This window comes from Pelodiscus sinensis, chromosome 1 (assembly GCF_049634645.1).
Source record: "Pelodiscus sinensis isolate JC-2024 chromosome 1, ASM4963464v1, whole genome shotgun sequence".
NCBI classification, from domain to species: domain Eukaryota; kingdom Metazoa; phylum Chordata; order Testudines; family Trionychidae; genus Pelodiscus; species Pelodiscus sinensis.
In genome coordinates, this window is record NC_134711.1 from 81,356,122 (window position 1) to 81,369,614 (window position 13,493).

The 13,493-nt window shown below is 41.0% G+C and overlaps 1 protein-coding gene across 6 annotated transcripts in view; it reads right to left on the minus strand.

Moving 5' to 3' along the window:
• The window catches only part of NTN4 (netrin 4), a 92,379-nt gene that overhangs the window by 26,500 nt on the left and 52,386 nt on the right, over positions 1–13,493 (minus strand). For 5 of the 6 annotated variants that reach the window (XM_006118291.4, XM_075933652.1, XM_006118294.4 and 2 more), the window contains 2 exons: positions 9,696–9,822; positions 5,626–5,814 (listed from right to left, as the gene is read on the minus strand). In XM_006118291.4, coding sequence (XP_006118353.1) covers positions 5,626–5,814; positions 9,696–9,822 — 316 coding nt within the window. The remainder of the gene's footprint in view (positions 1–5,625; positions 5,815–9,695; positions 9,823–13,493) is intronic. The other variant, XM_025182220.2, reaches the window with a different exon arrangement.

Below are 13,493 nucleotides of genomic sequence, written 5' to 3' on the forward strand. Positions count from 1 at the left end.
GTTGCTGTCTGGGACTAGGAAACATCTTGGCTGAAGATGGGGGAAACATCTTGGCTGAAATCCTGCCCCTGTTGAAGTCAATGGGAATTTTCCCATTGACTTCAATGAGGACCAGGATTTCCTCCCTAGCTCTGTGTTATGAATGAAGGTTTTAGTTTCCGGAGTTCCCAGATACCTTTGGTAACACCAAATAGCTACCCTAAGAACCCTGTAGTATAAAAGCAAAATTAAACTCAGCAATTATGAAACCTGCCTTTTTGTCCCTGGCTACACTGTAGCTGAGACTTAAAAATCTATGACGTATGTAAAATAAAACTGGACATAGGGGAGGGAGAAAGGAAGTTACCCTCAGTCAAACTGCTGTGTTAAATGGTAGAATGCCCTGTTTTATCTGGTACACACCTACTCCTGAGCAAATACTATATACTGCTAACCTAAAAGTATCTTTAAAGATTATGGCCTAACAACTCCTATATTTACTTTGACCTTGGTACTGTTTTAATTTTCATTGCTACTTTGTGGTTGAGCAATAATGTTGCCTTGAGCTAAGTACAGCATTCTACAGTCTTCTCTGTACGGTTATCAGACACGTCCCTTGTTACTACAACAAACTATGCGCAACACAAAATTTGGAAACATTTCATGCACAAACTGTAATTGGAATTATGTAGGTTGAGCTCACAGTGTTCATTCACCTGCTGTTCAATTGGAGAGCTATCCAAAATACCATTAACCCTGTATTAGGAAGACTCTTGAAAACCTTTGGGGACACTGAAATATTCCACACGGGATTAAAACAGTCTAACCTGCAACATTACACTCTCCATGACCCCATTCCTCAGTACTGCACTATGGGCACCCCACAGATGAGGATAGCTGCTAAGAAGGCTGGGATGAAGGGATCTAGGCAGGAATGGAGGACTAGCCATTATCACATAGAAGAAATCACTGAAACAGGGTTGGGAATTTTTCAAAGAAAAATTTTTTCATCAGAAAACGTTGATTTGTCAAAACAAAAACTATATGCAAGAAAGGGTAGGTTCTGACAAACTTCCTGCTTCAATGTTTAAAAAAATATTCAAAAATAATCAAAATGCTCCATTTTCATATCTTCAAACAAAAGCTTTTTTTTAAATGATTTTGTTTAAAAAATTATACTTTATACTAAAAAAGATTAAAAGGTCAAAACTGAAACAAAATGCTTCACCATTATTGAAACAGAATGTTCCAATTGATCCAGTCCAAATTTATCTATGTATTTAGATTATCAGTATGTGAGAAAGATTTGAGATCTTGATTTTCATACAGTTCTGGAAGAGAGAGAAACAAATTCAAATCTCAAACTCTAACAGGCTGTGGAAAATAATTTCCAGGCCAGCTCCAGCTGTGTGGCCTATTCTGGAATGCAAAGTAAATTGGCCAAGAGGTCAGAAAGGAAAGCACTAAAGGGAGTCTGAAGTTGTGGGGGTGTCCAGAAGAGCAGTTATAGGAGATTTTAAGTCTTTGTCCTCAATAAAGTCAACTTTGCCCCATTAATTTGTAAGTTTTCTGTCAAGTGTACATCTTCATTAAGCCAGTTTAATGCTGTCCAAATTATCTTGCTGGGTTGAATAAATAGTCTATGTTCTGTAACGGCTGTTCTACACAAGAAAATTAATCCAAATTAACTAAGGTTATGGCAACACTAGATAGTTTACAGTGGCACAGTAGCACCAATGCAGTTGTGCTGCTATAAGATCTCTAATAGACCTGCTCTAAGCCAACAGGAGTGAGTGTCCCTGTCAATTTAATTAATCCATCCCCAATGAATGGCAGTAGCTATCTTGGCAGGAGAAGCTATCCCACCAACACAGTGTTGTCTACACTGGCACTTAGGTTGGAGTAATTTACGTCACTTGGGGGTGGCTTATTCACATCTTTGAGCAACATAAGTTACACTGACATAAGCAGTAGTATAGACATAGCCTTAAAGTGTACATTTGAGGTTGACTAGTTAAACTGTATTAAACTCCTTAGTAAACACCATCATTCAGAAGTAAAGTGACCTCAATAGTTTATCCTAATTAATTTCCAAAGTGACTAAACTAAAGTGCATTCAAAACACCCAGGCCACATGTACACTGTAGGCTTCTTGTGCAAGAACTGTTTTGTGCAAGAGTTCTTGTGCAAAAGGTCTTCCACAAGAACGCGTCCACACTGCCATGTGCTTTTGTGCAAGAGATGTGTTTTTGCGCAAGAGCATCCATGGCAGTGTGGATGCTCTCTTGCGCAAGAAAGCTCTGATGGCCATTTTAGGGCTTTTTTGCGCAAGAAATTCATGTTGCCTGTCTACACTGCTTTCGTGTGGAAGAGCTCTTGTGCAAGAGGGCTTATTCCTCGTAGGGAGAGGAATAACTCTTCCAGAAGAAGCCCTGTTTTCCGATGCTGTACTGTAAATTTACTTACGCAAGAACGCGCGTGCAGTGTAGACGCTCTGCAAGTTTTTGCGCAAGAACAGATATTCTTGAGCAAAAAGCCTGCAGTGTAGATGTAGCAACAGGGATTTGATGTGGTTTAACTAATCTACTTCAAATTCATACCTTTAGTTAACTTAGATTAATTTTCCTGAATCTCCCCATGTAGACAAGCCCTAATATACTCCCAAATAATAACAGTAGGAAAGCAGACATTATTAAAACCAAAGGTAAATTATTAAGACTTTGCCTTATTGTAGTAATTCCTGTTTTATGTATCGTTTTAAACATACATTATCATTGGGATTTAAATAACACAGATTTCCTAAATATAGAGAGCTCCTTAAATGGATTTGCTAGTTACATTTTTAAAAAGAGACATTATTAAGACACAAAATCCTAACCCTTTATTGTCAGGAATATACCATTTTACACTTTTTAAAAAATGAGATGCATGAGAAAAGTAGAATGTTTTGTCAGTAAAAATATCCATTAATCTTATCATCTGTACAAGTCTACCTCTTACCAAGATTGCTAAACTTTTCAGCCTGGTTCTTAGCAGTTTCCTAGGATTTAGAGTCAGTGGTAATATTTACAGATAGTTAATTCTGTGACATGATGGTTGATTGTTAGTTTGATTTTTTTATACACATTGGTATTTTTCCATTTGAATCATAATCTTCATTTTGGAGTGGAACTTTCCAGTAATTACACTAATACTTATTTTGCAAGCACATTTTCTCTGTGTTAGACCATACTCAATAATGACCCTTCCCAATCCAGGCAAGGTTTGCATTGGAACTACTCGACCTGGGAGGACTGACTGATACACTATTTGTAAAACATGTCAGTTCAATTCCTAGATTTGTCAAGCAAAGGCCACTACCAATGTACTGGTACAACCCACTTCTTCCATCCCCCAGCTGGAATGTGCTATTTCTCAGGTGCTATCTCTCAACACCACATTCAACTCCCATTAAAGTCAGTGTAAAAATGTATATTGGTTTCAATGGCCTTGTCTTTACTGGGGAAAATGGTTCAATAACTAACATGAGGTAAAATCCTAGTGAAGACATGGTAATTGTACCTCTAACACATGATACCAGACCAACTAAAAGCTAGGTTCCCCCATGGTGTTTGGTGTGATCGGCTGACACATGAAAATTGCCTTTTCTCCTTGTGTTAGTAGCCATGTATCTGTTAATATGAGGTAAGAATGCACCTTTTTCCCCAGTGAAGATGAGAACTGGAAAAAAAACCAAACCTTTAGAACATGAGAGGCTGAGTCCAGGGTTCTAATCCATTTTTTTCTGAACAAAACCAAAACCAAAACACTCTTGTGTTAAGGATGTTAAATACTGGTTAATTGAATAGTCAATTAACTTCATGAATTCTTATCTGTCACTCGATTGTTCTATAGTCCCCAGGGGCGGGGCTAGCAGCCAGTGCGCCCCACTCCCGAGGAGCCCCCTGCCACTACAAGCTGCTGCCTCTGTGTCAGAGGCAGCAGTGCGGGGTGCCAGGTGGGAGCTGGTCCATGAGGGGAGCCAGTTTAAAACCCAGCTCCCCTCATGGACTGGCTGCCTGCCTGATAAAGAGGCAGCAACATGGGGTGGCAGCAACCTCTGTCCTGTGAACTCCCAGACTCAGTGCGAGCCGGAACTGAGCCAGGTTGCCTGCCTGCCTGGCTCCTAATACACTTTAAATGCAGAGCCACAGCGGGGATAGGTCCCGGACCCAGCACAAGCCAGGATTGAGCCGGGCTGCTGGGGGGAGGGGGAAGGAGGAATGTGTGTAGTCTATTGCATTAACCTATAAGCTTTTGCTTATCGATTAATCAGTCAATCGACTACACTATTGCATCCCTATCTTGTATATAACCTGGCAATAATGACTACAGGAAAATATATGATATCACAGATGAGGAGACTAGAGATCATAAAGTGTGTAAGAGGGTAATGGAAGTAGGCAAAGGGACACTAGGAAAATATCTGAAGTAGCAGTGTTTAGAAATGTGTTGACTACATATTATAAAATCAAAATATTATTTACATATGTAATGAAGGTTACACTCATTTTCATAAACTGTATTTTAAAAGGAATCAGGCTGGTATATTATACAAGGTCTATAATCTGGGATAGACCCACATCTTTCCAGTTGGTGAAATCAAACATCCAGAGGAGAACTGATCCTTCAGCCAGCTCAGCCTCAGTGGAGCAAGTAAATGCCCAATGAGGTGACAAGGTTAGTTTGCCACACAACTCCAAATGAAGCCAACGGGAACCACGTGTCAAATGCAACCACAGAATGCTCCTCTGTTCATTCGAAGGATACAGCTAATTTTTCTATTCTAAGGAGAGATTCTTGCAATCCTTTCTGAAGAAGATGGATTCCATTTTCCCTTAATGAACACCCCCATATATGAGATAGATTCTGTCTACCACATTTGGAGAGACTGCACTAGATTATGCAGTCTCATGCCAGTGTAAATTTTGTGAAATCAGTGGGATTTGTAGCTGTAGAGCTAAGAGCTTTACTTGGGCTCACTAAATTTCTCTTTCATTGTAATCTATTCAATGTGGCTTGTGGATTTTACAAGTCCTGGGTGATTTTTGCATTTGGATCTCCCCTGTGAACTATATAACTCAGAAGTCTCACCAGGGTTAAACTTGCTGAACACATGTTAACTCACATTCAAATTGCTCCTGTCAGATCCACCTGCTTCTGAGAGTCAGATGATTTAGGATTGTTGGGTTTTGCTAATTCCTTCCACTTTTGGCCAAACCATCCCTTTCAGGGCTTCTGCCAACACTAATGCAGAACATGTGCCGATATGGAGCTCTGTTCTCCAAAAATAGCAGGAGAATGATCAAGAAGCTTCATTTAAGTGCAGACCCCCTTCAGTGTATAATTAACACTAAATTATGGAGAGCCAGAGTGCTGATTTGTGAATAGCATCTGCTGGCCTTAGTCTGGCAAACTCTACTGGTTTTTTTTTTTTTTTTTGTAAACAACATTAAACAATCCCAAAGATGAAGAAGCAAATGTACTGTTGAGAGCCTACAGCCATCTGTTAAAGCAACACAAATGAAAGATGGGAGGATCTTGTCTTCTAGTATTTACCCCTCAAATTTCAATAGCTATTTTATTAGTTAATTGACAGTGACTTACATTTGCAGGCATCTGGGGCAGAGAAAGGCCTTCTGAGATCTCGGTAGAAGCCTGGCTTGCAACGTTGGCAGTGCTGTCCTTCAGTGTTGTGTTGACAATTATCACAGACACCACCACTGCGATTCCCTGAGGCCAGCCATGCGTCCATGTCAAAATGACAAGTGCCAGCATGCCCATTACATTTACATGCTGGGATCAAGCCAAAGGGAACAAAAAGGCTCATTAAAATAGGAAAGATCATGGTGTGTATAAAAGGTTAGTGCAAATGCGGAAAAACGCTCAAACAGCAGCAGGGCGCCTGACAGACTTGCTGAGTCCCTAGCAAGATGAGGGGGGAGGAAGCCTGGCTCCACACTCTTGGAAGGAGCAGGGCCTTGTGTGGAAGGGTCCAGGTGGGGGGCTAGCCTCCCCCAGCTAGTCCTTTAGCACAGCCCAGAGTGAAACGCATGGGGCTGCAGCGGTGATTTAAAGGTCCCAGAGCTTTGGCCACTGCAATAGCAGTGGCCAGGAGCTTTGAGCCCTTTCAAATTGCTGGGCCCTGGGGAAGCTGCCCCCTCCCATCAGCAGGCTTTTATAGAAGCAGCTACAATAGCAAAGGAAATCAAATGTAGCTACAGAGCAGCAAATATCTTTTAAACAATTCTCAGTTATATCATCACTTGCATTTCCAGTATAACTAAATGTTCAAGGAATCTTGCAGTGCCCTGTAGGGATGCACTGAGTTATACTGGTTTGAGTCTAATGACTTAGGGTTTCAGTTTTAGTAATGTAAGTCCTCTGACATCTTAATATTGCTTTTTTCCTTCATTTTCTTAAGCATGGCTCTTTAAACGTACAGAATTAACATCTATTCTAACATAAATGGATTGTGGTTTAGTAGATACGGTTTTGAGTAACACGCAGAATGATCATGCAAGAAAATAATATGGATTCTGGCATGTGTTGAAGGTCCTTGCAAATAAAAAATAAAGCATTCAAGACCAAATGTTTGCACAGTGGGCTTCATTTATACATTCAAATGTATAAAGTACTTTTACATTATCCCAAAACATGCCAAACCAACCTAATTGCCATCTTTGAGAGGGTTTCTGTCATAGTGGATGAAGGGAAGTAGTAGATGAGTTATATCTTGATTTTACTAAGGCTTTTGATATTGTCCTACATGGCATTCACTTTAGCAAACTAAATGATGTTGAGATGAAATTACTATTCAGATCAGTGCACAACTGACTGAAAGATTGTATACTTAAAGAGTGGTTATTAATGTTTCGATTAATTGGGTCAAATTGTGTGGGTGTATGTAGTTGGGTCCCATAGATGTCAGTCTTAGGCTCAGAATAATGACTGGGATGATGGAGTGGAGAGTATGCTTATAAAATTTGCTCATGACACCAAAATGGGAGAGGTTGCAAACACTTTGGAGAACAAGACCAGAATTCAAAACAACCTAGACATATTGGAGAACTGGTCTGAAATCGACAAGAAGAAATTCAATAAAGACAACAGCAAAAAATTACATTCAGGAAAGAAAAATCAAATGCAAAACCACTAACTACAAAATGGTGTTAGTATTGCTGAAAAGGAGGAGGGGATTATGGTGGATCACAATGTAAACATGAGTCAACAATGTGATGCAGCTGCAAAAAGGGTTAATACTATTCTGAGGTGTGTTGTATGTAAGACACCGGAGGTAGCTGTCCTGTTTTACTAAGCACTGGTGAGGCCTCAGACGGAGTACACTGATTTTGAGTGCCACACTTTAGGAAAGATGTGAACAAACTAAAGCAAGTCCAGAAGAGAGCAACAAAAGTGATAAAAGGTTTAGAAAGCCTGACCTGTGAGAAAAGATTTAAAAAAACATGACAACTTTAGTTTTCAGAAAAGACGATGGACGGGGGACCAGACGATGGACGGGGGACCAGATAACAATCTTCAAATATGTCAAGGACTGTTATAAAGCGAATGGTGAACAATTGTTCTCTGTGTGCACTGCAAGTAGGACAAAAAGTAACTGGCTTATCCTTTACCATGGGAGATTTAGGTTAGATATTAATGAAAAACTTTTAAACTATGCAGTTAGTTAAACTATGCAATCAGCTTCCAAGGGAGGTTGTGGAATCCCCATCATTGGAGGTTTTAAGAACAGGTTGGACAAACACCTGTCAAGGATGGTCTTGGCATGCTTTGTCCTGCCACAGCAGAGGGGCTGGACTTGATGGCTTCTGGAGATCCCTTCCAGACCTACATTCTATGGTTCTGTGATTTTTATTCACAAATATTGTTACTTCTAGAAAATGACACTTCCATCAAAACCTTTAATTATTTTATTTTTTTACTTTCAATTTAGAACACTGAAAAAGTGCTCAAATGCAACCAAAAGCAGCATCTATTTTTAAGTCAAAAGTAAGAGGGAGTAGCATTGGGAAGGTGAATGGATTTGTTCAAATTATGTGTCTCTGTATACATGCAGAGAGCGGAGCCAGGGACTCAGCAGCTGAACCAGGGATTTGGCTAGAAATGTCCAGAGACATCCAAGTATGTAGTAGCTACAAAGCAGATTCTGTAAATTTCTTAAATCTTCATAGAAAGCCATCATTATGGTTAGGCAGGTCTTACATAATCTCTCTCTGAGATATGAGCCAACCACAGCTCAGCAGAAAATGTCAAAAATACAAGAGCAACTGGGAGACTGTGAGGGAGAGAGAAAGAAGAACATGATTCATGGGCAGAAGGTTTGGCTTTGAACCTTTGGACTGAAAAAATAAACTACTGTAGTATAAAGAACAAGGGTTGCAGATGCACATGCTGGAGCATTCTCCCAATCATTGAATATTCCAAAATGAAACATAGGTTGCAGTCAGCTCATGCCCCTATCTAGGAGCCTCTCTAAATACAAATAATACCACAGCAATGCACTGGCCAGTAGTTCCATCTCCCCTAACTCCTCCAAAAGCCAAGAAAAAACATGAAAGATGGCAAATCTGAGCTATTTCAGGCCAAGGCAGGTGGGCATTCCTTAGGCCTTTCTGAGAACTTTCTGTGTATAGCAGCAATGACTAGAGTGGTAGATATATTGGGTGTGGCCACTTAGAACACCTCAGAGCTGATTTTTCTAGAGTTTCTAACTACCTACAACACTTAGGGCACGTCCACACAGCAGGGCTAAAGCAGAAATAAGCTACGCAACTTGAGCTACGTCAATGGCGTAGCTTAAGTTGAAATAGCTTATTTCGGCGTTTGGCGCTGTCTACACATCAGGAAGTCCAAGAAAGAGCACTCTTCCTCTGACTTCCCTTACTCCTAGTACAATGAGGGTTACAGGAGTTGGAGTAAGAAGTCCTCCAGCTCGACATTATGTCAAAATAACTGCTTGTAGTGTAGACGTGGACTATGTTATTTCAGAATAACACTGCTGCATAAACATAGCCTTACTGTCTTCATTAGGAATTACAAGTGCTTAGCAACCCAGAAATCCAGCTCTAAAAGTGAAAAGGGAAGCACCCAGAACTTACATGGACACTTTAAAAAATGTTGGCCTTAATTTTTAACATTGGCTATTAAATGCCAACATTTAAAATCTTCTGGCAATACTGAAAAATGGCAAAATAATCCCCCCAAACAAAAGTATATCTGCATTCATTTATAGTGTATCAGCCAAACAGCTGTTAGTTGTGTCTGACTCTTCTTTATATAAAAAAAGCCAGAAAATGAAAGCTGCCCCAACTCTTTATTTGAAGTTCTGTCTCTCATCCAGTGTTCAATATGCTCTGAGCTGTTCTATGCCTATAACAGAAGCCCAACATCTCAAGCAGTTGTGCTTTGATTCCACAGGAAAGCCAAGCAAATACCTAACATGTTCTCGGTAGAGTTTACATGCTAGCAGCTTTGCAAACAGACAAGTTACCAATGTTTAAACACGCAGTGAGCACTGACGTCCATTCTCGAGTTCACAAACAGCTGTCTGTCGTCCGGCTATTGGCTCCCTTTTTGAAATCTCAGAAAAAGATGTGTGGTAAGGAATTTCATTTATGCTGACATTCTTGAGGCACTGTCATGAGTTGGTTACTTACATCGGCATTCTTTTGGGGCTCCAGTTTTGCCATTTGCAGCCTGCCAGGGCTGGTCATTGTAGAGCGGAGCACAATGCTGACAGTGAAGACCTGCTGTATTGTGCTTACACATGCACCTTCCATGGACCTAGAGAAGGAAAACAGAACAAAGATCATTTACTGAATAGACTGCAAGGTCTCTGGGAGCAGCGACTGTGTCTTTATATGTGTTTGTACCACACCTAGTTCAATGGAGTCATGCCCTGAGTTCTGGGCACCTCTGTAATAGTTAAATAACTCATACAACAGAAAAAGGGCCTGCATAGAATCTTCCTCACTAGTGTGAAGCCAGTCCAGGGGTAAATAGTCTGCACTTGCGCTTTCAGACATAGATACAAATACTCTTCTTGGGATTTTCAAAGCACTATTAGTTGAGGAGTTCTAGCAATGGAATGAACTTTCAGAGGAGAATAGGTGAAGCCCAGAGTCTGACTGTCTTTTGAAAACAGTCCCAAACCTTCCTCTTTGAAAAAAAAAATCTTCCCACCACAGTAAGAATGACACTCACAACACAGACACACACAAACATAGAGCTTTTATCTTGCAAGGGGAGAAGAGCCAGAGATGCTGTGAAATCCACTATGGATACTGTTGCTATTGGCTAATGTGGAAGGTACACAGATAACATGGTGATGGGCGGCGCGGCAGTATAAAATCCCAAAACAGATAGATTATAATATAGTTTTAGTAACAGGCTCTCTCAGTTGCCATAGTTTATCATGTGCCACTCTCTGAAAGCCATTCGTATGGCTACACATTTAGGGCCAGATTTGCTGATGGTACATAACATCTGAAAAGCCTAGTGTAAGGAGAACCCTCGGGTGAGCTAAACCCTACCAACCCCGCTTCTAGTTGCTAGCATAATGAACACATTAGTGCTGTGTCTAGACTGCATCCCTTTTGTGGAAAAGGGATGCAGATTAGACACATCGCAATTGCAAACGAAGCGGGGATTTAAATCTTCCCCGCTTCATTTGCATGAACATGGCTGCCGCTTTTTTCCGGCTCGGGGCTTTGCCGGCAAAAAGCACCAGTCTAGACGGGGATCTTTCGGAAAATAAAGCCTTTTCCAAAAGATCCCTTATTCCTCTTAAAAAAAGGAATAAGGGATCTTTCGGAAAAGGCTTTATTTTCCGAAAGATCCCCGTCTAGATTGGTGCTTTTTGCCGGCAAATCCCCGAGCCGGAAAAAAGCTGCAGCCATGTTCATGCAAATGAAGCGGGGGAGATTTAAATCCCCGCTTTGTTTGCAATTTCGATGTGTCTAATCTGCATCCCTTTTCTGCAAAAGGGATGCAGTCTAGACACAGCCTAGAGGTGTGACAAAGGAAAAGCAGGTGGGGCCAGAGTGCTACTGTGATGTGGCTATTCTAAGATCAAGTTTACACTGTGGGGCAATGTCGATCTATGATATAAAACTACACGTAGCTGGAGTTCTATGTACCTTAGGCTGTGTTGCCACGGGGTCTCCACTGTGAGCAACTGATGGGAGGAAACTCTCCCATCGACTCCCCTTACTCTTCTTGATCCAGTGGAGTAGCAGAGTGGAGGAGGGAGCAAATGGCAGTCCACTTAGTGAGTCTTAGACCCACTAAATTGACCCCTTGGAGATTGATTGCCATTGTACCGATTTCCTGGTAAGTTTGGAGCTGTTCTCAGAGCTAGCATGGCCTTGTTAGGGCTCCTGCAGTCCAGCCGAAGCATCACCAATGCCTAGTACAGCAAGATTTCTTTGTTTTACACACAACACTCCAGAATGGTATTAGCCTTTTGTATTACTGCATCACATTGTTGACTCATATTAAAATTGTGATCTACTATCTTTTCAGCAGGCCTACCACCTACTAGGGATGTCAGTGACTAGTCAAGTAGTCGACTACCCGATAAGCATATGCTTATTGGGTAGTCGAATGACTACTTGGCTAGTTGCTTCCCCACCTTGCTGCTTCTATCAGCGATAGCAAGGGGGTGAGCAGGAGCCAGTGCTGGGGGGAGCCAGTTTAAAAGTGAGTTCCCCCCAGCACCATCTCCATGGGGGAGCAGGGGAGGTAGAGGCGCAGCAGGGAACCGGGGGGAAGCTTCAGTTTCCCCCTTACTGACTAATCAAGTAGTCAATGGAAATTCCATCAATTACTCAATTAGCTGATTAAACGAAATTTAACATCTCTACCACCTACCCAGTTATTCTCAATTGTGTTGTTGTGCATTTGATTTTTCCTTCCTATGTATGGTACTTTGCAGTTGTCTTTATTGAATTTCATCTTGCTGATTTCAGACCAGTTCTCCAACTGGTCAAGGTTGTTTTGTCCTCCAAAGTACTTGTGTAAACCTAGGACCTCTGGAGCTTAGTGTAGGTGCTTCTACAGCTTTAGCTATAAAGCCAGCTGGCTTTCACTCTAGGCTGTAGAGCTCCCTTGTTTTCATCTCTCGCTGTAAATGGTCTAAGTGCCACTACATGGGACAGTAAACCACATACGGTGTGTGGGTTACACTTGCAACAACTTTTTAACTTCCACATGATTAAATTGGTAAAGGCATCCTAGCATTTAAATTGAGGTGATCAAACAGAGGTATTTTATTTTTAAATAAAATTTTACCTAGAGCTGAAATACAAAAATAAATGTAAAACAATATTCAGGGCATTTCAAACGAGAGTCTTTCTTCAATATCTGACCAATATTCAAGCTCAAAAGATCTTTCAGTGTTTCATTTTTGCTCAAAATGAGAGTTGAACAACACCTAATTACTCAACTTTTCCCCTTCTCTAGCTATGCTTAAAATTATGTAGAACAGAAGCTAATAAATCAAACAAGCTTGCTTAGATTATGTCCTATTAAAATAATGAGCTAGATTCACGGGTCCTCTCTGGCTGATTTGTGCTGCTCCAACATTACACAGCAGCTGCAAAGCCAGCTTGACCAGCTAGATTTATGGCTGCTTTAGACTTCAGAAGCAATTGAAAGCAGCCAGTGTGTGCTGAGGAATATGGCTTAATATATGGATATGTTTTTAATTACTGCTGTAAAATGGTACCTTACATTCTTTTGTTTGTGCTTTTATAACCTTCATTCTCAGTGCACTGGGCCTCACAATTAAACAGAGATTCTGGAGAAAAATGTGTAAGTAAACATGGGACTATTATGAACTTCTGGAAGAAACTAAACAGAAAGAGGCCTTGAACATGCTGTAAACAACCCCTGCTTGGTACATACAAATGCACGCGCACACACACAGAATGGGCAAACAGTTTTATCTAAATATTGTTTGTCTCAAAAATGTCCAGCTGCAGAATGGCAGAAATGTACTACACCTATCTTGATCTGGTGACTGTATTTTTGTTTGACTGAGTAGGTAACATTTTGATGATATTTCTATTGCTTGGCATTGTGTGACACTATGGCTGTTTGGCAATTAGACTGTAATGTCACTCCGGTGTGACTTTTGAAAACATAGTTCTCTTGTGGGGTAAGCTGTACTGCCGAACAATTGCAAACAGAAAGGTGATGGGTGCTGCAGTGAAGGTACCACTCTATGTCAGCCCCAAAATGTCAATAACAGGGAAGGCTTGATCGTTGATCAGAGTTGAGGGGCACTGGCAACACTGTCTCTGACAAATTAACCAGTGATGGAAGCTCTCTCTTCCGTAGCAAGACCCCTGCGCTGTTTGATTCACTCGGTGACATCACAATGCAGTATGTGTGTTTACTGGAGGCTCGTTGCAGTTTAACTAGCCTCATGAACACAGTTGATGTGTGATCCT